Source organism: Aptenodytes forsteri, unplaced genomic scaffold (assembly GCF_000699145.1).
Source record: "Aptenodytes forsteri isolate BGI_AS27 unplaced genomic scaffold, ASM69914v1 Scaffold494, whole genome shotgun sequence".
Classification (NCBI taxonomy): Eukaryota; Metazoa; Chordata; class Aves; order Sphenisciformes; family Spheniscidae; genus Aptenodytes; species Aptenodytes forsteri.
In genome coordinates this window covers 40,963-65,016 of record NW_008794455.1, presented here as the reverse complement: position 1 = coordinate 65,016, position 24,054 = coordinate 40,963, and the positions used below count along the sequence as shown (strand labels likewise).

At 47.7% G+C, this 24,054-nt stretch overlaps 3 protein-coding genes across 3 annotated transcripts in view; 1 reads left to right on the top strand and 2 right to left on the bottom strand.

Moving 5' to 3' along the window:
* Window positions 1-1,075: 1,075 nt before the first annotated feature.
* On the bottom strand, window positions 1,076-9,985 carry LOC103908301 (ficolin-2-like). Its single transcript, XM_019474961.1, is given in 9 exon segments — window positions 1,076-1,323; window positions 2,190-2,324; window positions 3,373-3,502; window positions 3,954-4,078; window positions 5,560-5,594; window positions 6,955-6,991; window positions 8,172-8,225; window positions 8,966-9,079; window positions 9,907-9,985. Coding segments are annotated over 9 exon segments (957 nt in total).
* Window positions 9,986-15,094: 5,109 nt separating this feature from the next.
* On the bottom strand, window positions 15,095-21,065 carry LOC103908300 (ficolin-2-like). The gene is given in 5 exon segments (XM_009290652.1): window positions 15,095-15,336; window positions 16,178-16,312; window positions 17,029-17,158; window positions 17,865-17,991; window positions 21,028-21,065. Coding segments are annotated over 5 exon segments (672 nt in total).
* Window positions 21,066-21,279: 214 nt separating this feature from the next.
* Window positions 21,280-24,054, top strand: part of ANKMY1 (ankyrin repeat and MYND domain containing 1) — a 42,149-nt gene continuing 39,374 nt past the window's right edge. The window contains exon 1 of the mRNA XM_019474951.1: window positions 21,280-21,429. Coding sequence (XP_019330496.1) covers window positions 21,280-21,429 — 150 coding nt within the window. The remainder of the gene's footprint in view (window positions 21,430-24,054) is intronic.

Sequence of the window (24,054 nt, the reverse complement as noted above, 5' to 3'; positions counted from 1 at the left end):
TACTCTCCTTCCACAGACTCTGGTCTGTCCCTCCAGTGAGGAGTTAGCCCTAAGCTCTCCTCCCCTGCATCAGCTGTGGGGAGGAGTCTGGGAGCAGGAGTCCAGGAAGAAGAGACCCTTTAACCAGTTCTTCTAATAGTCAAATAAAACATCACATGAACTGGATGAACTACCTCCATCCACCATCAGATAACCCATCTTCAAATGCTACTGGAAACAAGGTGAAATGGAAGATACTGGCACCTGCTGGTGATTTACATGATGTCCACTTGTGCAAGGCTTGACTTGGGACTACTGTAGTGTCTTGGTACCGCTCATGTTGCTGGACAGACTGTTTTGTATCCAGCTCTTGGTCCACAGCGGCTAAAGAATGAGATGTAGGAACATTCCCTGGAGGAGTGGCTGAAGCTGGCTCTGGGCCCAGCTGCAGCTGTGTTGTTGTGGCAAGTGCTGGGCAATGCTACTGTGGTTCCAGGAGCTGAGGTGACACTTGAGGTCCTGGAGCACCTGTTGTGTGCAGTGGGGAGGGAGGTGGCAGTGCTGACAGCCCTGTGCTGGAAGCTCAGTCCTTTTCCATGCTGGTCTACATTGTGGCTCCATCACAGCCTGCAGGGAGAGAGGGTGGTCAGGAATTCAGTGCCTTTCAGATGGCTCTTAGGTCCAACAGAAAAAGAGGCTGCAAGAACACTGGAGGCTTCATATACATGGATTGGATGGAAAATTACCAGTAATTACCATTTGGGTAATAATATCTGAGAGCTTTACTGAGATGCAGTAGCCTCACCATCACTTGGTCTTTAAATCAAGGTAATGCACTTTTCAGAAAAAGATGCTCAGGCTCAATCAGCATCTGTGGGGCTGCTGGAGATAGTCCAGGGTGAGAGTCTGGTGCTTACAGGAGCTCAAACCAGCACCGATCTCTTCTGGTCTCTAAAAGTCTGCTCTAGGCTGAAGGCACAACCTGTAATACCCTTCCTGGTCAAATTCTGCCCTCAAGCAACATTATATTTGTTTTGTGTCTTCTCTTGGCTGTTGGTGGCACCTGTTGGTGCTAGTCAGACACCCTCTTGCCATGTTAAACTGGCCTGAATTTCATTTCCGTTCGCTTTTGGGAGTAATGGTATTCTTTGTCCGTCTTCCAGTTTATGCCATCAGCATAGCTCCCATGAACACCCAGCCAGTACATCCCATTCAGGTTGGAGTAATGGCAGTCATTGTACCACCACGCTCCCTTGTATTCTGTGGCACAGTTAAAGGAATTCATGTCGTTGTCCTGGTCTGTTGTTGAAAATGGCATGTCCTTGTGGTATGATAAGGAGTCTCCTGCAGAGAGCACATGTTCATAGTTACTGCCACAGAGAGCACAAAAGGGAACCTAATGTGTCTGTGCACCACTGCAGGGCATCAGTGGGCCTTGCTGGATGCAAGGCAGATTTTATAAATCCTGCTGTTCTCTTGGTTGCCCAGGTTTCCTCCTTGGTCCTGGAGATAAGGAGTATCCTGAGCTCTGCCAGGACTGCTAAAACACATGGAGAACTTATCTATGCCTGTGAATCAAATGGGCCAGATTCTGCTTGCAGTTACATGGGTGTCACTTCTCTTGCACCACTCAGATTCTCTGCAGGCATACTGAGGTCTGGACTATCAGACAGAGTTGCAGTGTACAAAGCCACATAAACCCAGAGCGCTGCTATCTCAGGTATTGGTTTCACTCATTCCTGCAAGAGGGGTATTGAATTTTGCAGAGGATTTGTTTGCTTTTTAAAGAAAAACAAAACATCAGGCATTAAGAAGGTGTAGTGCTGATGCTGCAAGTATTGAACAGCACCCCAGCCCTGGAAATGCCAAACCTCACAGGCAAGTATTTCCTTCCAATGTAATCAAAAGCAGAACTTGACCCAGCTGCTGCCGAGCTGTTGGGAAGGTTACATTGGATGAGGTGCTGCTCAGGACCAGGCTCCACATTTGCTGCTAAACCATGTGGCTGGGCTTGTAGGTAATGCTCCGGGTCACACTCTGTAGGTGATGGGTGTCTCGGCACCTGGGGTACCATGGCCAGTTTTAAAGAAATTGACCCAAAATGTAGATGGTACAAGGAGTTTGCATGTTACAGCTCTGCACTATAAATGCTGAATACTTCTGAAATGCTCTAGAAAACAGCCTTTCCCAGTGAGGTGTTGCTAACTTACTGGCGTTTCCACCAAAGAAGTCTCCTAGAACCAGTTTGTATTTCTCAGACTCTCCTAAAACTCTGAAGGAAGCGTACTTGGCAAAATAGTAGTTGTTTTCAAAGTCTCTCAGGTCAATGCGGAGTTCACAGGGTCCTAGAAGAGAAGGTGGACAGCAGTGGTGCAGGGCTGAAATCCAGTACGCACCTGGATTTCTGAGTGGAGGGTTTAAGGAGCCCTGAGCTAACTTGAGAGGAGCTTCCACTACTTGAGAGATTATGATTTATTTGAAATTCCTGCAGAACCTCCTGTACCTTTGATGGCTTTCTTGTGAAGCACCTTTTCTGATCCAATGTTGGGTGGTCATGGGCACTGAGAGCTACACGCCCAGGAGTCCTGCACACACCTGTGACTCTAAGGCTGTGTGTGAACAAGATGACTGCCATCACAACCAGTCCTAGTAGGAAGATGTGTTGGCCTGTCTCCAGGATAGGTCATGCAGCCAGCTCATACTCTTCACTGGCTTCTAGTTTTCCTTTGTCCTGGTTTCAGCTGGGATAGAGTTAATTTTCTTTCTAGTAGCTAGTATAGTGCTGTGTTTTGGATTTAGGATGAGGATAATGTTGATAACACACCGATGTTTTAGTTGTCGCTAAGCAGTGCTTACGCTAGTCAAGGACTTTTCAGCTTCTCACACCCTGCCAGCGAGAAGCTGGGAGGGGGCACAGCCAGGACAGCTGACCCAAACTGGCCAAAGGGATATTCACTGCTGCTCGGGAGCTGGCTGGGCATCGGTCGGCAGGTGGTGAGCAATTGCATTGTACCTCACTTATTTTGTATATTCTTTTATCATTATTATCATTATTATTTTCCCTTCCTTTTCTGTCCTATTAAACTGTCTTTATCTCAACGCACAAATTTTACTTTTTTTTTTTTTTCCGATTCTCTCCCCCATCCCACTGGGGCTGGGGGCGTGAGCGAACGGCTGTGTGGTGCTTAGCTGCCTGCCGGGTTAAACCACAACATCCTTTTTTTAGAGTGCAATTCCCTGTGTGCAATGGGCTGCAAGAGCCTGCATGCTGTTTAGGATTAACTGTTGGGGCCTCAGACAGATGCGAGAAGTTGAGTCAGTTAATGACCGAGTGTGGTACAGGGGTTGGACTCTTAGGGCCTCAGCCCAGCCCGGGACGGAGGCAGACCTTACCCAGCGAGGTGAGGAAGTGGATGTTGTCATTCCCCAGCCAGAACTCCGTCAGCTGGTTGCCAAAGCCTCATTTGTATGAGTCCCAATCTCTCAAGAAGTTCACTGACCCATCCCAGCGCCTCTGGAAAACCTGCAGGAAAGGAGAGCCTCAGCCCTGCCAGGCCACCCTCACCCCCCCCCCCCCCAAAGCATCTGCAGTGCCTGGGGGTACATACAGCCTGCCCCCCCCCGCAAACGCTTCCCCTGCATCAGGTTACTCCTGTGGGTGTCTGGGGACCAAGGCTCAGGGGAATCCCTCGCTCACCATGGAGAAATCCTCCTTCTGCCCTTGAAAATGAAGAAGAAATTATTTGCTGATTTAAGCAGGGGGTGGGTCTGTGGTGCTCAGGCTGCTCCGAGACATCTCCTGGGAGAATCCCCTGCATCCACAGGGGTTCACCCAGGCTTGCTGACATGAACCTCAGCTGTCTCCCCAGTGTGTGTTTTCCTCCCTTTTTGTTTCTATTTTGGTGCCATCCTTTGCAGCCTTAATAAAGATCACTGTAGGGACATAGAAACCTCCCTCTCCTCATCCCACTCACAATCCATCCTCCGCCATCCGTGTCCATGTCGCAGAAGACAGTGGTGGCATTGCAGCCTTGGGGGTAGATGGTGTACCAGCCACTCAGGATCTTCCCTTTACCCAACAGCTCTTGGCAGTTCCTGGCTTCTGTGCAAATCAGGGAAAGAGGTCGAGTGTAAAGAGTTACAACGTGCTCACTGCATCCAGGAAGCACATCAGCCTCATGCCCTAAGCTGGAGGCTTTGAGCCCTTCAGCCTCCCAGCTGACTCTTTGCACTGCAGGACTCTGACACACACCTACTGGGAGCCAAACCCCACTGCAGTTTCTGAGTCCGTATGTCACAGGGGAGATGGGCACCTTCTAGGAGATGGTCTAAGGTGCTCAGACTCCTCTCATCTGCAGCGACTCTTTTGGGGGTCTGGGTGATGGAGCCGCTCTGAGTGAGATGACAAACTCATGATCCAGGAATTTGTCCAGGCTCAGGACACAGGGGCACAGAGAGTGTGTGGGTAGTTGGCAGCAAAGGAGTGGTGACACAGAAAAACGCCTACCTGTAATACAGAAAACAGTGTTCAGATCTGTGGATTGGACAGATGGCACTTTTGAATATATACATATATATTATGTGTAAATCTATTTTTCCTCCCAAAAACCACACCTGATGACAGAAGCTCAGATTCACAGATGCCAAAGGATTGACTGGAACGGTCCCTATCAGACATCCCAGCTTACAGCTGCATCTGTGGCTTTCACAGGGGAAAGCCTTGGGAGATGATCTGAGTGGTGCTGGTGTCTGCGTGTGCTGTATTTGATGAATGGACGCAGAGCTGTACCAGGCTGTCTTGTGGGCATGGGTGTCCTTCTTAATGGAGGGATGGTCCTGGACTTGGCCTGTTCCTTATTAGTCAAATGTTTTTACATGCCCAGGAAACATAAAAGGGCAGAGGAGTGCCTGGGGCAGCAAGGCTGCCAGTTCAGTGGCAGCCCAGTCTCTCTCTTTCAAGTGTGGCAGCCCTGATCTGTCCAAGCCTCTTCATGTGACTGCGGCCCTACGGCATCCAAGTGTAGCCAGAGCACGTGGTAGCTCTGCTTTGGCTTTAGCTCAGGGAGACAGATGGGTCAACTGAAGCTTGTTTGTTTTCTTTCTTTCTTTTTTTTTTTTTTTTTAAATGATTAAGTTAATCCGAGCACTATCACACATGTGAACTCTGCGTCTACTGAACCTGCCACTGCAAGCGTGGTGGTATAAATGCCTTTGAAGTAGCAGCATGTCTATAGAGGTGTTTCTAGTGGTTTCATCTTGGAAACCAGGACACTGAGGCTCTCAAAAACTAAGACACACCTCCCCCAGGACACACAGAGGGCAGGTGACTTGAGTAGTGCTCAGACGACGTGACTTTCCTGGCTGGATTACAGATTAGACAGATTACAGAGTAGACACACTGAAGCTGCATGTGGCTGTGAGAAGAAAATGGGTTAACAGTGATATTTCCTTACTCTGTCCTTCAGTGTCACTCTGAATTTGTTTTTATTGTTGCCCTGTCCTGACTTCTGGTACAGGGAGTCCACCACCGTCTGCTCTGCAAAGCCAATGGTGGCATGAAGGACCTAGGATGAAACTCACCCCATGTTTCTGGAAATCCAGGCTTTCCTTTTTGTTCCTGTTGGACAAACACCATTAATTGCTCTTCACCTTCTACACCCTGTCCTTCCCTCCTCCAGCACTTGGCATCATTTGCCAAGACAAATCCCGCTGCACTGGTTGTGCAGCTGGCTGTGATGTTAGAAGTGTTTAGCTCATCTGCACACACAACAGAGGCACAGAGAAACCAGGCAGGAGGAGCAACTCAATATATATTCTGCCCTGGCCACTCCCAGGCCCACCAGAGGAGACCCACCAGCCCATCAAAGGCCCATCTGCACAGACCCAGGAGAGCACAGAGGGACAATGGCAGGTGGGAACCCAAGTCACAGACTCCTGTGATTACAGCAGTGACACCCAGCACCCTCAGTCACTGGCAGTAGCTCTCCAGGTTGCCTAGCAGGCACACGGGGTGGCTGCCAGGGAGGTGGGATGCGTTATAGGTGCACAAGGAGCAGCAGCCTTGCCTCTCTTGGGCTGTTGGACCCGGCATGATGTATTTTCCCCTGACATCTGATTTGGGACTGGGAGGGCCAAATGGCAAGACTGACATAAGACATGTCTCTGTTGGACCTGGCTGCTCTGCCTGCTGCTGGCCAGCCCATGGAGTTGGGTACCAACATTTTGTGCCAGTCAGCCCCACTGGGCTGGAACATGTGGGACAGGAGCAGGTGCGTGTGGGGAGGAGAAGGAAATGCACTCACGGGAAGGCAGGGTCAAAAGCCCAGAGAGGGGAATTGTTGCTGCTGGCAGAGGGCTTTAGTAAGTGGTTTGGGAGCAGCTGTGACAGCTGGAGCAAATGTGCTGAACTAGCCACCAGATCAGCAGCGCTTGGCCCCCAGCTATTACAAGCCAAGCTCCAAGTGAGGGAAGCCGCAGTGCAGACAGTGCTCAGCGACAGGTGCCAGTGGCCCTCACATGCAGGATGATGGCATCAGGGAAAAAAACCAAACAAACCCTTGTTTTCCCTCTACCCTACTGCTAGTGCTGGTAGAGAGACATGTTCCTCTGGCACTAGCAGTGACTGAGTTTCATCCAAGTCGGATGTCTGCCCAAATCTGGCTGGTCCCTCAGGCTGGGGGTGTGTGAAGCCCTGCGGTTTCTGTAGCTGATCGTACTGGGCAGCAGCATTAGGTGCCCGAGCTGGGGGCAGCCCCTGTTGCTGAACAGCTGGTTTGGGAGAGGAGCCGCTCACACCACCTGGACCAGGGCTGAGACTACGATGGGGCACAACTGTCACCAAACAGCCCCATCCAGTACCTGGTGGGGTATTTTTATTTTGCTATAGTTGCTCCCACCTGGTGTGTTGTTCCAGAGCAGCACAGGGTGGAAGTTTAACTAAACCAGCTCGTGATAAATTCAGTGCAGCATGATTTACCTTTCAGTCCTGGGAAGCCAGGCTCTCCAGCTGCTCCTGCAAGAGACAAAAGGAAAATGCTCATCACAGATGATTCAATGAGAGTGAATTACTGTGGGTCCCCAAGTGGCTTCTCCAGCCCCTCCATACACCCCAAATGTACAGGAGAGGCTGTCAAGTGGTGCAAAGCCACAGTGCTCTGCTGAGTGTCCCAGCTGGTGCTGCCACCCCGGCCTTGCTGCTCTCTTGATCAGCAGCATCTCTCAGGAACTGCAGGAAGAGCAGGACACAGGGAAGACAGAACTGCTGCTCCGTCTGCTGGAGTGTATGGGGGATTCACAGCTTCATCTCAGTGACTTTTTGTGGGGGCTTTCTGTTTTCAGTCAGGCACCTGTGAAATTTTGGGCAATAGCTACATTTTCAGTGGGTTCATCCATCTCCTGCGGCAGTTTCAGCTGAAGTCTTGGGTGCTTTTGGCCAGGAAATAGCTACGTATTCAGCGTGCAAAGGGGCTGTTTTCCCAGCTAGTCAGTGCACCGGTGCTCAAGTCCCGGGTGCCACCTTGTGCTGGGAACTGGTTTCTTTAGAAGAGACTCATTTCCAATATCTACAGCACACAGATCCTGCTGAAGACCTAAAGCACAACCCGGATGGAGTGAAAGCCGGTTTCTCAGCAGACATCTTCCTCTTTTCAGGGGCTCATCCCATTGCAGAGAAACCCCCATTCCCTCCTTGCTTCACCCTGTGCCAGCTGTTTCCTGGTGGCTTGATCCCATCCTTCTGGTCAAGTGGGCTACAATGGCATCGCATGCCGAGTCCAGGCCTGGAGGCTGCTGGCAGCACTCAGCATCATGTCTCTGCATCAGGCCTCCTGGCTGAAGCATCCCAAAGCTCCTCAGAGAAGGGGGGCATTTGGTCAGGTTTGTCATGGTGGACAGGTTAGAGTAGGAGTGGGGAATGGGGAGAGGTCTGATTTTAGGGGGCTGGTAAAAGTCAGTGGGGAACTTCGAGAAAAGCAGTATCTTCCTCTGTGATGTGGTCCCACTCAAGGACACTGTTTCTAGTACTCACCCCACGCAAGATCCATAGCCCCAAATCCTGCTTTGCCTATGCTACTTCAGCGCTATTTCTTGGACTATGACCAGTTCTACAGTTCATCTCTGTAGACCCAGTCTCCCAATGCATGTCCTGAACTTGGGTAGATTTATGGATTAGAGCTGAATACGTTAGGCATTACCTTTTGCACCAGGTGGTCCTGCTTTCCCGGGGAGTCCCTGGGCTCCCATTTCTCCTGCAAGGAAAGACTCAGTTTGTATGTGCACATTGCAAACCGACCAGAGGGGAGATGATACAGAAGCCTGGGCAGCTGGGCCTTGGCTTTTGCAGAAACAAGGAAGCTGGGTTTTGTTAATTAGATTCAGTCTTGCAAGATATCTTACTCCTTTCCTTCTGTTGAAGCTACACTACACTGGTACTGCCAGTGTAAGTTCTAATTTGCAGCTCACATATGAATTCCTATGAGCTTTGTACATCTTGGAGCCAGTCCGTGGATTTTGCTGTGGTGGATCTGCTCCCTCTGCTAATGCGATTCACCTTTTCTATGAGTTGGCTATGAAAACCTTGAAGGATCCCCCCATCTCCCTTGCTTCCTGAGGTAGGGAGTGCCAGTACAGTTCCCAAACTGTTCCCTGGTAGACATGCAGGAACATCGCAGCCTCCCTCCCACCAGACTGTTCAATAAAGATGCAGAAAATAAATGGATGTTTTTACTGTAGAAGAAACAAATGAGTTATGACACTTCACACCCCAGGACCACTTCAGCCTTGTGACAGGACTCAAGGAAAAAAAGACGGCTCCGTGTGTACCAGCACATCTCTAGATGGGGTGTTTTCCACTCCTATTCGACTCTCCAGCTGCTCACAGAAGCCAGTGCCAGGCCAGCCACTGCTCCAGCCTCAGCTTGCTTCCCCTACCCAAAGCAACAAAGCCATCTCATATCACAGTGTTCATCACTGGCTTTTGGGGCCTCACCTTTTGTTCCTGGGAGACCTGGTTCTCCTTTTGGGCCAGAGGCACCTGGGATCCCTGGGCATCCTTGGAGAACGGCAAGCCAGTCAGCATCACCCAGTCCCACTATTCTCATCTCTGAGGAAATGAAGACAGTCTTCGTGGAGATTATTAGGGCTCTGAAATGTCTTGGAGAGGAAACCGAACCCTCTGGAGTTCAGGAACAGTGCAAGCAAAAGCAATGAGGGTGAGAGTTTGGAGGTGTTGTATGGATTAACAGATGGCATTGAGGATCTCACATATTAGAAGAGCTAGACACTGCATCTCTCTGGCTTCAGGGGAGTTCAGTGGGAGAGAAGGCTGTTATATATGACATTACATGCATGACAAATATACTGTAGCTTAATAAAACAAAAGCTGAGAGGTGCCCTGGGGGATATTGACAGCAGAGTAAGTGATATTGATAGATCTGTGGCCAGTAAAGGTTCTATTAAATTTCCTGACAGCAGGTCAGTTTGAAATCGTCCCTATCACCTTCCCCAGGAATACAGACAGAAAGCTGTGCTGTGCAGCATCCCCAAGCTGCCAGGATGCCTGGCACCTAGCAAGCACTTGACCGATCCTTTGTATTGCTCTGCATCCTTCAGTAACTGGGCCAAGGCACCATGAACAAAAATTCTTAACCAGGATGTAAAACCTTGACTGGGACAGCCTGTTCCTGGACATCCCACTGGTGAGCGGGGGAGGATGCTACATCTTCGGTTGGAGTCAGCAGTTTTGTAAAGTGGCTGCTGAGACTTCATCCTCCCCCTTACCCTCCTCCCACTTGCAGGTGAATTAAAAAAAAGCACAGAAGGAAAAAAATCATATCCTGCCCCCCCCCGCCCCAGCCGCAAGCTTCTTGTGTGGGGGAGATGAAATAGGCTGTCTCAGTGGGATGGCAGTAGGATTTGTGCCCCACTCACCTGGGCAGGTGTCCTGGGCATCACAAATAGTTGCTGTTAGGCTGAGCAGGGCCAGGAGGGTTGGGGCTGCCCTCCCCATGGCCGGCACTGCTCTCCGCTCTCTGTGCAGCTCCCCTCACCACGTCCCAGGTGCTGTGGTTAGCATTGACCCATCTAAGCCTTTTATACCTAACAAAAAACCCCAGTGTAAGCTCCACCTCTGCGCTTGCCCACTGCCTGCTCTCAGGTCTGGGACTCTGGCTGGGTCTCAAGCTGTTTCCCAGATAAGCCACTTTCCACAAGTCTGATGGGAAAGTTCTTGCCCGGCTGCCCCAGCCTGCCTTGCCTCCATCCTCTGCAAACTTGGGATGCCTTTCCCCTCCCATATTGTATTTCTAGAGGAAATGAACCAACAAAAGCATAGGTTTAGCTAAGTGCAGACAGGTCCCCTCATCCTGCCTGCTAGTGGCCCTTTACAAAGAGCAGAGCTTGCTGTGTAGATGGGAAAACTGAGGCACTGGGAGTCGAAAAGCCCAAGGTCAGCTGAGGCCACTGGCAGGAAGAAGCTGCACAGCCTGGGTCATGCTCCAACGCTCTTGCCTTCCAGGCAGCCCAGCATCACTTTGCAACCCTTCAAACAGAGGTTTCAGTTTATACATGATCCATGACTGATATGGAGTTAAAACTCTGTGTATCCAGGCAAGGTTAGGCAGGCAGAGCATGTCTGATCTTTTTTTCTCCACCTGTTTTTTCTCCAGTCCTTGTTCATTGTAATAGTGAGCAGGATTTCCGTTTTGCTTTGCTGTTGCTATGCTCTGTGCTCTGCTCATTTGTGGCAGCATTACTAGAGGTCCAAACTGACTTATCGAGTTTGACTCCCATGTTACCTTCAGACACAGAGCCTATAAAGTTTATGAATTTTAGCAGAGGGAAGAATTTAAGTTTTTTCTCCTTATTGTTGCATTCTAGTTCAGAGGAGACTGTAATTTCTTGGAGCCTTGCCCAGCTATCAGGGTATCAGAGGCAGAACATAGCTCCCCCTCAAGCACTCAATTCTATCATGAGGTCCCTCTAACATCCCAAATTCCAATGATATATGACAGCCTACTTTAACGTTAAGCAAACGGGAGAAGGCAGGGGAGAGATAAGTATTTGGTTGTCACCTAAGTTCTATGTCCCCCCAAATAGCCCATACATACAGACACTCATATATGCATTCTTACACATGTTAATATATGCATGCATATAAAATAATAATCCAGTAGATGTTGTGATTATTGTCGTTCCTGAGAACCAATTCTGGCACGGAAATGCACACCTTACTTTCCTGCCCCCATCTGAAAGAAGTGCAGGGAAATCAGAGGGATTGTGATCAGACTGGTTGCATTCAAGTTTGGGTTTTGCTTTACATGGGAAAAAGTATCATCTCATCTGTGGCAAGCGCTGTGCATGCAATTCTTGGGGCAAAATGAGAGCAGCTTCTTTCTTCAGCCCTTCAGAAGGAAAAAGAAAAAGGATGAGCAGGTGCCTCTGAGCTGCTAGGGAGGGAGAGGTCTATGCAGGGCAGCTATAGGGTGACTGGGGACTTACGCACCCCTCTTCTCTCATCTGTACAGCCTGCGCTGCCCATCTGGGATGGACTTGTGTCTGCTCCATGGGGCAGGTGGAGATGAAGAAGAGCCAGCCCCTAGCACTGAGAAGCCTTCTCCTGCCCAGTGCCTTATATCCCGTGCTCTGTGGCTGGAAATGTCTGCAATACCTTGTTCCAACTATCTGGAGGCAAAAGCTGCTGCCCTCAGCTGTTTCCTTTGGTAAATCACTCCAAAAAGCTGGAGTGATTTACTGGCCTTGCAAATTACCCCATCGTTACAGTCTCTCAAGGGCTTCAGGCTAGATCTGTCCTGCCAAAAAAACCCCAGTAAGAATGGGTTTGCCCAGCTTTTCCCAGTTGCTCCATTAGCAGGGTGGCCAGCTCTGGTTTGGACTGAGAATGCATGTTGTGGAGGCAGCTGTGACACATCCCCTTAGGTGTTACCAGCTGTGGGCTCCATCCAGCCTGGGGGACACCTGGAGATGTCACCTTGCTTCCATTGGAGGAGAGCAGCAGTGTCCTTGTGGATGCAGCTACTTTTGGAAGCAGGGGGGAAACTGCCAATAAACAAGTTTAGTCCAAAGTAGGTCAGGCCCCCAAGGGTAGATTTTGAAATTGGCCCAGTGATCAATGTGTCTTTAATTGCTTTTCCTCATCCCAGGATCCAGTGAAGATTGCAGAGGGACAATCATTTACACCATCAGCAATTCCTTTTTCTATGTAGATTCTCCCTTGAGCGCTGGGAAATGTCTCCTGTAAGTCTCGAAAGTCCAGATCACTTTGGGGATGAGAAAACAAGAATTTTAAGCACACTGGGTGAATGGGGAGCACCTCTGAACACTGTGACCCATCACTTCACCTCTAGAGACATAAATGCCAAGAGTAAATTCCCCAAAATTGAACTGATCTGCAAATCCCCAAGAAATTAAGCTTATCAAACCAGAAGGCACAACCAGATGACCAAAGAGCTTCAAAAAGTTCATGTGGGAGCATCATAAATGTGTGCAACAGGGGATTTAGCACTAATTAATGCAAAATTGCAGGTGAAATCCTAGCTCCTGGTGGGGTCCTGGGGCTTTGCTGCCACCAGGATGCTAGAGCTTTGCAGAGAGGATGGGGAAAGCTGCAAAAGCTGTAAGTACATAAAACAACAAGCAGCAAGCCCCACTCATTGCATTCTTCTGCTTTGTGCTAACCTAAGGACATTGCCATGCAAATCCTAAGGCTGCAAGAAGGGCAGACAGTTGGCTCTGGGGAGCTGGGAGGTAACCTCTGAGAGATCTGATATTAAGCGATGTGAAATAAGAGCTTCCTTGAGAGTTGGCACTATTGCGGGTGCTCAAGGGGAGGTTCCATGCACTTTGGAGACTTGCCTTGCTGGGAAAGGAGTGATGACAACCTGCAAGGGTAGGTTATCATCCAAAGCAGCAAGGAAAGATGTTCTTCTGGCTTAGCCTTCTGTGGACTGTGCTATTTATAGCTCTTCACTACATGCGAATGACAAAGTTTTCAGTTTTTTTTTTTTATGAACGCTTACATTTCCAAGGGAGAATTTCTTCAGCCCATAACCAGTCTTAGTATCTGTGGTGGGGATATTTGCCCAAGCTCAGATAGCAGTTTTTTCAAAAGATGTCCCTTGGTTTTCCCTTTTTGTTTCTGGGTTTTGTGACCATATGGCATCTTCGAGTGCCCAAGCCCCTCAGTGCTAAGAGCCCTGCTGCACATTTCCCTTGTTGTTACTACAAAACCAGTTCCAAGGAGTTCCTGAGGCTCCAAAAAGGCACAGGTAACTGGCAGAGTTTCTAAAGACTGCTGGTTTCACTGGTCTTGACTGGTGCCCACAGACCCTTCCTGCTGCGCAGAGCAAAGCCAACCTTTCTCGTAGCTGGTGCTGGCTGTAGCACGTCTTAGCACCGGGCAGCCAGGCAGTGCAGTGATTTATGAACACAGAGCACCCACTTTGAACCTGCATCCAAGGGCTCCTTCCCCACATTTCCATACACTGATTTTGGGGTACAGTGGTTTCCTAATTTCAAGAGCCAATTAGGACAGGTCTCTATCAGTTATTGCACACCAGCTGCATGCCCTTGCTGAACATATGGCTTGGCATTTGTTTGGTTTCCTCTAGGAGCTGGTGTTGGGGAGCCTTTACTTAATTCTCCTTATGGTGATATATTGAGACAACCTACCCAAAAAGGATTTCATTCTTTCCTACCAGCCTCTTTATCAGCCTCTGCTTCGACAAGATATTTCCTGCTGCATTCCATTTTTAACTTATTTTATAATCTCTGGTAACACCTCTTCTGATCTGTGAAAGTCTGGCAGCTGTTCATCACTGAGAGCAGGGAAGACAGGCAGAGATGTGATTTATAGGATAGGCAGAAGCTGCTCTGCACCCTCCCTTGCTGAGATGAATCCTGAAGAGTGGAAAGGCAATGCCCAAGCCCTTTTCCTTTGCTGATACTAATTTTCCCATGTACAGAGCAGTGGAGACATAGGTGGGACTGCTCATTCTGGCACAACTGGTTGGATGAGGAATGTGCTCAGGAAAGGGGCAACGGAGGCTCTTACTGCAAGGGCATTTGGTGAGGGTATGCATGCCAAGGAGGTTCTTACTGCAGGGGCATCTGGTGACGGTATTCACACCAGACGGGCAAGGATGGCAAGAGCTAAACAGCAGGATAATTTTTCCAACAATTTGCCTGTTGTTGGACCAGACAAGTATCACACAACTGGAAGTTATACCTGCGTGAGGTGAATTATTTTGTTCTTGGTGAAGGTTTTGCATATACTTCTCCTATTATCCCCATTCAGGCTTCAAATGTCCCATTTTTTAGTGATTGCTGCATAACAATATTTGCTTCCTTCCTCTCCAGTGGGGGATTTTCATGCTCTCCTGACTTGCCTCCAGTGACTTTCGCAGAGTTAAGCAGCTGCAGCGCTTAGAATGGGAAACTATTTCCCACAACAGGCACTGCTATCTGCAGTGCTGTATGTCAAGCATAACTGTTAGCCCAGTCCAAGTTTTCTGGCTCCCTCCAGATGTTGTGCAAGACAAGCCATAAAAACATGCTGGACATTTTATATGGAGAATAAGGACTGTTTTTTCAGGAGAGCTGAGGGACAGACTTCCCTGGTTTCCTGCAGTGCTGAACTCTATTGTAGTTTCTCTATTGTAAATCTTTTCAGGCTGGTTTAATAGTATCTTCTAGAGTGACAGTGTTCAGCTGCAGCTGGAGAGGAAAGGTGCAGATTTGGTGTTAATGGTTTGGCTAATGGCCCGCTCAGTCCAGTATTTTGTTTGCTTATTTGATGTTCATTGTGGCCTTGGTAGCACTACTGACTGACTTTGTTACGCAGAAGAGTGTAAGTTTTTAATCAAACATTTACTTTATTTTGGTTTTGCTTGTTTCAGCACAAATCCATGTTGTAGAAAGTGACTTTTTCTTTTCCTTTAGCCTGAGCTGGGAGTAAAGACCAAGGACTGAGTGCTACTGGAGTTGGACCGTTGTCCCGCATGGAGCTAAAATCCAGCTGAAATCCAGCTCTGATGGTAACAAGCTGTGTCACTGAAAAATTTCCTGAAAGCCACAGACAAACCACAGCCTTCCTGCCAGTCTACGCTGGCCTGAATTTCATCTCCGACAGCTGGTAGGAGTATTTGTGTCCTTTGCCTGTCTGCCAGTTGATGCCATCTGCAAAACTGTAATGAGCTCCATGGTGGTAAAAGCCATTGAGGTTGGAGTTGTGGCACTGGTGGTACCACCAGGCACCTTTGTAGGTTACAGTGCAGTTGTTAGAGTATGCATTGTTGTCTTTGGTCAAAAATGGCATGTTTTTGTGTTTGACCAATGAATCCCCTGTGGAGAAAACCAACAAGTCTTGTTAAAACTCCAACTTCTGTGTGTCACTAGAGCCCTGTCCTCACCACCATGGCCCGTCCATCCTGCATGTCCTCTCTGGCCTTCCAGGAACGTGCAGTCCTCTGCAGCGGGGCAAAGTCCCTGCCCTCACACCTCCCCTTCCTCCAGCCAAGGGTGGTGAGGACTTGTTGAGCGAGAGTGGAGGAGGCGGTTTGGACTAGTGGGAAGGTCTCTGGGATCAAAGATATTTAGGTCTGTCTTGTGTCTCTCTTGCTGCTGTTACCTACTTTGTGATAGTGTCCTGTCTGAAGTGCTAGAAAACCCAGACATGAAAACAGCTATCAGTTGCTATCTTAAGTGTCCAATAAATTCCATATCCAGGTCCCTTTTCAGTGAAGTGTTGCTGCATCAAAGTTTCCCTTTGCAAATAGAAAGCTTAGTCGGTACAACTAATTCTGGATACCTGATGGAGTGAGAGCTTTGCCTTCACAGATCTCTAGGGAGTATTATTAAATTATGCTATGCCTTTTTAGTCTTTAGGATTAGTGACTTTGGTCTGAGGAGAACTTGTAAACCCAGAGGCATCGGTAAAGTTCTGGGGTGGTATTTCACGGGGCTCTGTGGTTATGCTGGATGCTCTATTACCTGTGCTCTGAGCATTCCTGGTGGTGCCAGCCCATGAAAGGTCCTGTGCGTTCCCTTACAGGATACACAAGACAAGATCATTAGCAGGATGCAAAAAGCATTTCATGTCTTGCCACTATATAATACAACATTTCATCTGCAGATCACCCCTGCCTTGCTGGAAGCTCCAGTTTATCCCTTGGATCCTCCTTACCTGTATTGCCACCACTGAAGTTTCCAAGGATCAGTTTGTAATTTTCATTGTCCCCTAAAATTTTCAATGACATTTATTAGGCAAAATGATGCTTGTTGTCAGAGTCTCTCCGGTCAATGCAAAGCTCATTATTGCCTAATCACAACAATTTACAGACACACTGATAGAGGCATTACGCCAGTGCTTTGCTGGATTTTTTTTTTAATTCTGTATTTCTATTTCTGTGGCCTTTAGGAATTCTGATTTATTACTGAAGAGATTCCTAACCCCCGTTTAGTTCATGGACAGTCCTCAGCTCATTAAATGTCCATAGCACAACTGAAATCAGTGTTCTTGGATGTTAGCTGCGTCTCCTGCCTCACCTCTAGACTTCCAGGAAAAGCTGATGACTTTTTTGGGGAAAAATCAGATTTTGTAAAATCTCTATTTTTCTTTTGTTTGTTATGATTTATTTTGGTGTTCCATCTTTATGATTATCTTGTTCCCTCTGAAATTAGGGCCTTCCTCCATTATTTTTCTCCCTCTTGCCTTGGAGTAAAGCAGTGGATTGGGATATGCTATGGGACACACAGAGGGAAAATGCTCTGGCTGCTGCCAGGGTCATTCACAGCTCACTGTGTACAGCTGTGGCTCTTGCCCTCCATCCCCACCAAGTCAGCCAAAATAGCAGCCACATCCATTTTCTCCCTCAAAGGCTCTGCTTGAAGGCAAGGGGCTGGGGATGCAGCCATTTCTATATCTCCCAGAGCCATCTCCAGGCTCTGCTGAGGAACTGTCGCATTTGGACCAATTTTCGGTTCCTGCCTCTGGGTGAGAACAGTGTTAGGAATATGCGTTAGCAGTTTCTTTACCCTCTGATGTCAGAATGTGAATATTGTCATTCCTGAGCCAGAATTTGGTCAGCTGGCTCCCAAAGCCTTTTTTATATGAATTCCAGTCTCAGAAAAAGTCCATGGAGCCATCCACTCGTCTCTGGAAAACCTGCCGGGGCAGAAGGCAGATGGGTCTTAATAGGGAAGGAGAAGGAAAAGTTATGCCTAAAACAATTAGAGCATCTTCAGTGCAAGGTGAATAACGACGGGGATTTTCACACAAGGTCATTTTATCATAACGCTGTTCCAAGCGTCATGTGGGCTACAGCAGATGGAATAACAGAGTCCACTTTTGGGGAAAAGGTTGTTTGTTTGTGTGCATTTGCTAGGGGTCCTATAAAATAGAGCAGTAGTCCATACTCCTGCACCTCTGGATTATGGGTTAGTAATAACTATTAATCATAATAAATGATGGCATGGTGATTAGGATTAAGGACAATATTTATTTTGATAATTTAGCAATGTATGCACAGTCCTGGAAATTCACTCTGTAATTTTAACACTCCTCATTTCAGTGCCATTAAGAAAAGCATAAAATAAAAGTCTGGGATTTTTTTGGCTCTAACTGAAACCAAAAAAACCTCATACAATTTATTTCCAAAAAAATGGAGGGTGATATTTATTGCTGTGTTTTATGCTTCACATATTAAATGTTCTAGTTTAAAGACCCACAGATTTTCACAGTCAAAAAGCCAACCTGCAATGTTCAACAAGATGTTTTGGATCTCTTTTTGCTGCTGGCTGGTGCAGGGGCAGGAAGCTGCATGCCTGCAGGGTCCGGGGCAGCCTCGCACCTCTGCTCCGGTGGCACTTACCAGCCAGCTGCCCTTGTCCATGTCCATCTTGCAGAGCACAGCCCCGGCATGGCAGACCCAGGGGTAGATGGTGTACCAGCCACTCAGGATGACTCCTCTGGCTAACAGCTCCCGGCAGTTCTTGCTCCTAGGTAGATATTAAACCGAGAATTAATTACTGATGGACTGGAAAAGGAAACTAGCATTGCTGGCAAGGTTGTCACTGTTTTACGGGTTTTAAAATTGTATAAATATGAGGAAAGGAAAGTGCTGACAATAGTTGGGTAGGCATGGGTCTTATTCTCAGATTGTTTATTTTTACATAGACATGTGCACCAGAATGTATTGAGAGACAAATACTTCTGTTTAAAGAGACTGACTGAAGCACATGTTCCCCAAAGCCCATCATTTAAATTCAACGCTAAGCAGTTTTTCTGTTTGGCTTTTTTTTTTTTTAAACTAAAGGATCCTTGTAGGCTTGTGTACCTTTAGTTAGCAAAATAAAATTTTATGACAGACATGATATAAAACACAACAAAAAAGGAGACAACAAGATGGGTTTTTTAGGAAAAGCCTGCCTTTTCTACACAATAGGTCTGGCACATCTGTCAGAAAAATACAAAGCACCAAGGTAAGTAGAGACAAGAAAACCTGTGTAACCTCTTTATTTCTCCTGTGCAGTAAAACAATAAAATTAACAGCCCATAGTTTCTGTTGTGCAGCTATTACTAAACAGATCTTGAGGTTTTTTTCCAAAAAGAGTATACTTTATTGGACACATAAGTCCATGAGTTTTAAGAATAACTGGAAAGAGGAGACTGGTTAGCCTGATCTCCTCCTGGAATGGCTTTTTTATATGACCACAGGATCAGGGGATAATTCAGGCTGGGAAGGACCTCAGGAAGTCTCTACTCCAAGCTCCTGCTCAAAACAGGATCAGTGCTGAGCTCAGACCAGGTTGCTCGTAGCTTTGTCCAGTTGGGTCTTGAAAATCTCCATGGATGGAGACTGTACAACATTCCTCATAGGAAAAATGTGTTTGAATTGGTTTTATTCTGCTGATGTACACCTGGAGGTTTCTGTGGAACATTGACCAGGTCTCCCTAAGGGCTGTGGGGAGTGGAGGAGCGACTTGTCTCCCTGAGGGAGACAGATTTTTCAAGTTATGTTGCTCAGTTTTGCTGTCTGACAACAGCACTGGGGAGCCCATTGCACCTCCCGGTGCACAGGTATCTGACTCCTGTAAAACAGCTGCACTGTAACTTTCTTGCCTTTGATTTATGGAATAACATAGAAAACCCATATGCTGATATCTCTTAGACTTCTTGAGGGGAAAAGAAGTGAACAGAAACCTCTCACCAAGAGACACCTGGACTAATCCCTACCCAATACATAACGTCAAAAATACTCAACACTTGCTGGGTTTCTAGCCCAGAAGATATAAAGGATTGTAAAATAATGGAAAAAAGTGCAAGATAGTTATTAAAAAAAAAAAAAAAATGGTGTGTGTGAGAGGAGCAAAAAATGAGCTTGGAAAGGGATTAAAATGCATTCTTAGCAGAAATCAAAACCCAAAAACCCCAAGGCTACATCAAGATACTCTTCTGCTTCAGGGAGCATCACCATGACAGCCTGCAGGACGTGGGATGCAGGACGCAGGAGGGCTTCCCTGGAAGAGCACCCTAGTGCCCACGCTCTGCTTGGGCACTTCCCACAGCACCACAGGCTGTCACCAACAACAGGCATGGGCGCACTGAGCATCCTACCCTGAAACTATTTCGTCAGAAGAAAAAACCTGAAACATGCTTTGTACTGACTTCACATACCTAAAATCATATTGTAAAGCTACAGTGTTCGTCCTGGGGACGCTCCCCACCCTTCGTCCCTCAGGAAGCACATGTTCAGCAGACTTCAGAGGCATCTCTGCAGACTGAAGGTCCATAGGGCTGGTGGGGAACGAGGTTCACCCTCACCTACTCAGACATGAGTCGTCAGCATTACACAGCACGGCTGCTAGGCAGAGAAGAGCGAGGGGTGTTTGCTGGCCAGTCCTCCCCATGGTGGATGGCGGTTTCTGCAGAATCAGCTCAGATTCTTTGCCTGTTATTTCAGCCCTCTGAGCCTCTTATAAGCAGTGGAAAAGCACTCCCCAAACTTTGAACTGCCAGCTTCCACACACACACCTATTCCTGCTTCGCACCCTGTGACAAGTTGTGTTGAAAGGCTTTATTTAATCACTAGCTGGACTCTGTTAGTTTTCAGTATGGGATTTATTGTTATCTAGTTGATTGCAAAACTGCTGTTGAACATTTGGTCCTGTTTCCAAGTGCATGCTCAGAAATGCTGAGAGCAGAAGCAGTGCACAGACCTGCTGCTGGCTCCATGACCTACTGTACATTTCACCATCAACCTTGGGCAGGTTAAGGAAAAAAGGCTTAATTTGTTCTCTCTGTCAAATTATTAGAGTGCATTTTGTAGAAACAAAGACCCAGAAACCTTAATATTGTCTGGCAACAGAGCCATGTCATCTGGAAGGGCAAGGGAAAAGTGCAACCCTCAGCACAACTTCCCCACATATGGGAATGAAAGTTTCAGTCTTCACCTCCAAGCCATTGCTACGCTGGTAACACAGGCTATTGTAGCCCTGAGGGGCCTGGTGGAGACCCAGGCCACATGCACTACAAATGCAGAACAAAAACAGAAAGTCAGAAAGTGTCTACAGACTCTGGAGGTAACATTGACTGCCCTCTCTCTTTCTTTCCCTCTTTATAGCATGTATTTTCTCTCCATGTTTTCTTGCCTATTTTACTAATTCCAGGCAAAATCAGAGCAGGGAGTAACTTCATTTTACTAGGTTTTGCATTATCAACCCTGAGGCTGTGTCAGGAAGCCCATGGGAGATTCTCATTGTTTCACACAGTAAGAAATAAAAAGTTCCAGTGCCACCAACTGTGCCAAACTCTGGCTGGTTTTATGGTGCCACAGATGGCAGCACAGTTGTTAAAGATGTGTATTACTCACCCGCCCTGCTTCATGCTATGGGAATTCCCTGACTTAACTCATTTTCAGAAGAAACGTTCATCACAATGCAGGGGCTGAAAAGTCCTTTGCTCACTTGTCATTACAGCAGATACAGACAATGACTGATAATAAGTAGACAGAAGTTTCTTTCAATATAGCTTACTGATGAATGGTGTAACAGGTCTCAAAGGGGCCTTCCATGCCCTAAAATGTAGCTACCCTGTGCTTGTGGGCAGCTATATCAAGTCCTCTCATTTGAAGTGTAGTCATCAGAGCCTGGCAGGAATACATCACTCCATGCAACCAGCAGGAAAATTGTTCTCCTGAGCACCTCCTGGCTGGCTGCATGCGCTTCCCCTCCTTGCTGTCTTCCAGAAGGGGACACAGGTTGAAGAGGGCTTTATGGGGCTTGGAGATGGCAACTCTGCTCCAAGCTTCCCCAGCACACAGCATCTTCCAGGGGTTTGTGGTGGCCACCAAACCCATGTTAGTGTGTGAGCAAGTTGGAGCTGTGTCCATACTGGATGCAGGTGTGAAGCTGTTCCCCCACGTGCAGCTGGTGGCAGTGGGGGAGCCTGGATGAGGGCTGCGGACACTCTCCTCTCCTCAGTGAGGACCTTCTGGAGCTGGCTGTGTGGAGCTGTGGAGCATGGGCAGCCGCTGCTGTCAAGCAAGGGCAGAGCCAGTCACAAAGCTCCGTCCACAGCAGACATGCCAGTAAGGACCCTGCCAGTGCTGATCCAGCTGTGCGAGTGAAGGCTGAGCCCTGGGTGAAACACTCCTGCACTGCACGCAGCGTGCGGCCGTTCTCTGTGTGCACTTTCTACTGGGGTCTTGTGCAAGCTCTGCCGCTGTGTGCATGGGCAGCAAGTGCCTGGGGCAGCTGCGCTGGATAGCGATGGCAGCCAGTGCTTCCCCATGGGGCTGAGCGGGTCCAGCCTGCCTGTTTTCCTGGGTGTTTCTCTGATGTTGTCTTAACCCCCAGAAGTCCCCCATGCGAAACTTCTGGCTCAGAGCACTGGGATCTTGCTCGGCAAGGCCTGGGAAGGTTTATTTGCCCAAAGCTTTCATGCAAGGAGCTCTGCTTCTTGTTCTGTGCTGCAAAGAAGAGATATCTCAGGATGGGCCATTGCACTGAGGTGAGTTGGACACAGCTTAGAAGTCACCAGAAACAAACCACAGGGACTATGTTGAACTGTGACTCACCAACCCCTTCCAGAGGTATGAGGAGATGGGGAGAAGAGGGTGGGAAGGCAAATGTGACAAGGATAAAGAAGTGCTGGTTAGTCTGGTGAAGGGGAGGGTCTGCGAAAGCTGGAAGTGTTTGAATTTTTTTCTTCACCTGTTTGGACACTGCTCAACACCTCCTTGTAAGCTTGACTATCAGGGCTCATGGCTCTCCTTCTCCCTCCATCCAAAAACTGCATCATATTTAAGAAATCCCTCTCCAGGAAAGAAGACAGTTGAAATTAAGATTTATGTAATTGCTGACACAAATTGAAGCCTCGATGGAAGAGATGTTTCATCAGTAATCTGGGCAAAAATATTATTAGTGAAGACTGCAGGAGTAGCAGGAACAGAAGCTGGCCATACATGTCACAGGAGGAGGGGTGATATTTGACAGGTCCTGCAATAACTGAAATGACTGAAATAACCATCACGCCCAGTGAGAATTACAGCTGAGTCAGTTGTCCTCTGGGTGGTAAAGAAGCAGACAGCTCCATTTGTGGGGAGAAAAATCTCATTTTCTGGAACCCATGAGTTCAGAACCCCTTAAAAAAGATCTGTAGAGACTTTGAATAAGCTGCAGAAATAGCAGTTTAAATTTCAGCCACAACTCTCAAAAAATTATTTTGATGCTGCTTAATAATCAAGAATCAAAAGACAGATGCCACTTTTAACCATCTGACTCAAGAAAAATCACTCAGGTGCCTGTTGCTCACATTGCAGCTTGCAGAACCCAAGTGTGGCTGGAGAAAGATGCGAGAGGCTGTTGTGTGGAAGTGATCAGATTCAGATGTGCAGCAGAATCTGCTCCCACAAAAAGCTCAGATGATGGGGGAAGTATTAACTTAGTTATCTGCTTGCCCTAAAAATGTATTCAGCCACAGAAGGAACATACATTCAGTCATAGCACAAGCGTGGAGCCAAATAGGAAAATGCAAAAATGCAGATGCAGTATTGCCAGTTGGAATTGCAAGAGTGGATTGGACCAAAACCCCACGCGGTGGGAGGCCGAAATCAGATATTTCAAGAAAACGAATTGCATGAAAATATGTGAATTCTTTAATTGCTCCTGGGTACCTGGGATTTCATCATTCAGTAAAAAAACCCACAACCATCATACTAAAATTCCCTAGCCACAAAAAGAGCTGTGCCATGATGAGGTGCTGTGCTGACTCTTTTGGTGTTTCCTCTGGGGGATGCTTTTTTTAGGCAGAGGAAAATAAGTGGGTTTAGATCCTTTCTCCTTGATTCTGGGTTAAAAAAGACTTATCTGCCCAGGGACAGGGCTAAATATAGTAGCTTGTAATTCATTCTGGCCTTTATTTCTTGATCTTCCCCTTTCAGACAACTATCATCTGCCCACAGTATTAATTCCTCTCCAGCCCCTGCCGTTCATCTGCCAACACAAAAATCCCTCTGGCTCTGCCGGAGGGCTTGTTCTGAGATGATAGGGGAAGGATGAGGTTTCTGTGACAGCCAATACTAGAGGCTGAGGGAATTTGGGGCTGGAAAACAAGCAGCATCCATCTCTTGCTCTCTGTTTTCCTCCTCCCTGTTTTTCCCAGGATGAGGATTGGGGAATTCTCCTGGGAACTGTGCCCTCTCCCCTGGCCTCTGACAACTGGCTGCAGTCAGAGCACCAGTGGATGTGAATGGCCGTTAGCATCCGGAATGGGTCGTATACCCCCCCCCCCCGCCGCCACAACCTCCCCTGGCCTCATGCTGGACCTTTTGCAGAGCATTTCAGCAAGGGAAAAGCATTCATTTTCCTCTATGGACAGAAGCCCACATGGAAATAGTCATACATCACCAGAAGCAAAGAATTTTGTCCTTGAATTAAAAGTCTATCCTGCTTTGAGTGGCTCAGCCTGCTAATCCCACTGGATTTAGCTGGGCAAGGATTTAAGCAGCTATGCTTGGAAGGAGAAAGGGAAGGGAAGGGAAGGGAAGGGAAGGGAAGGGA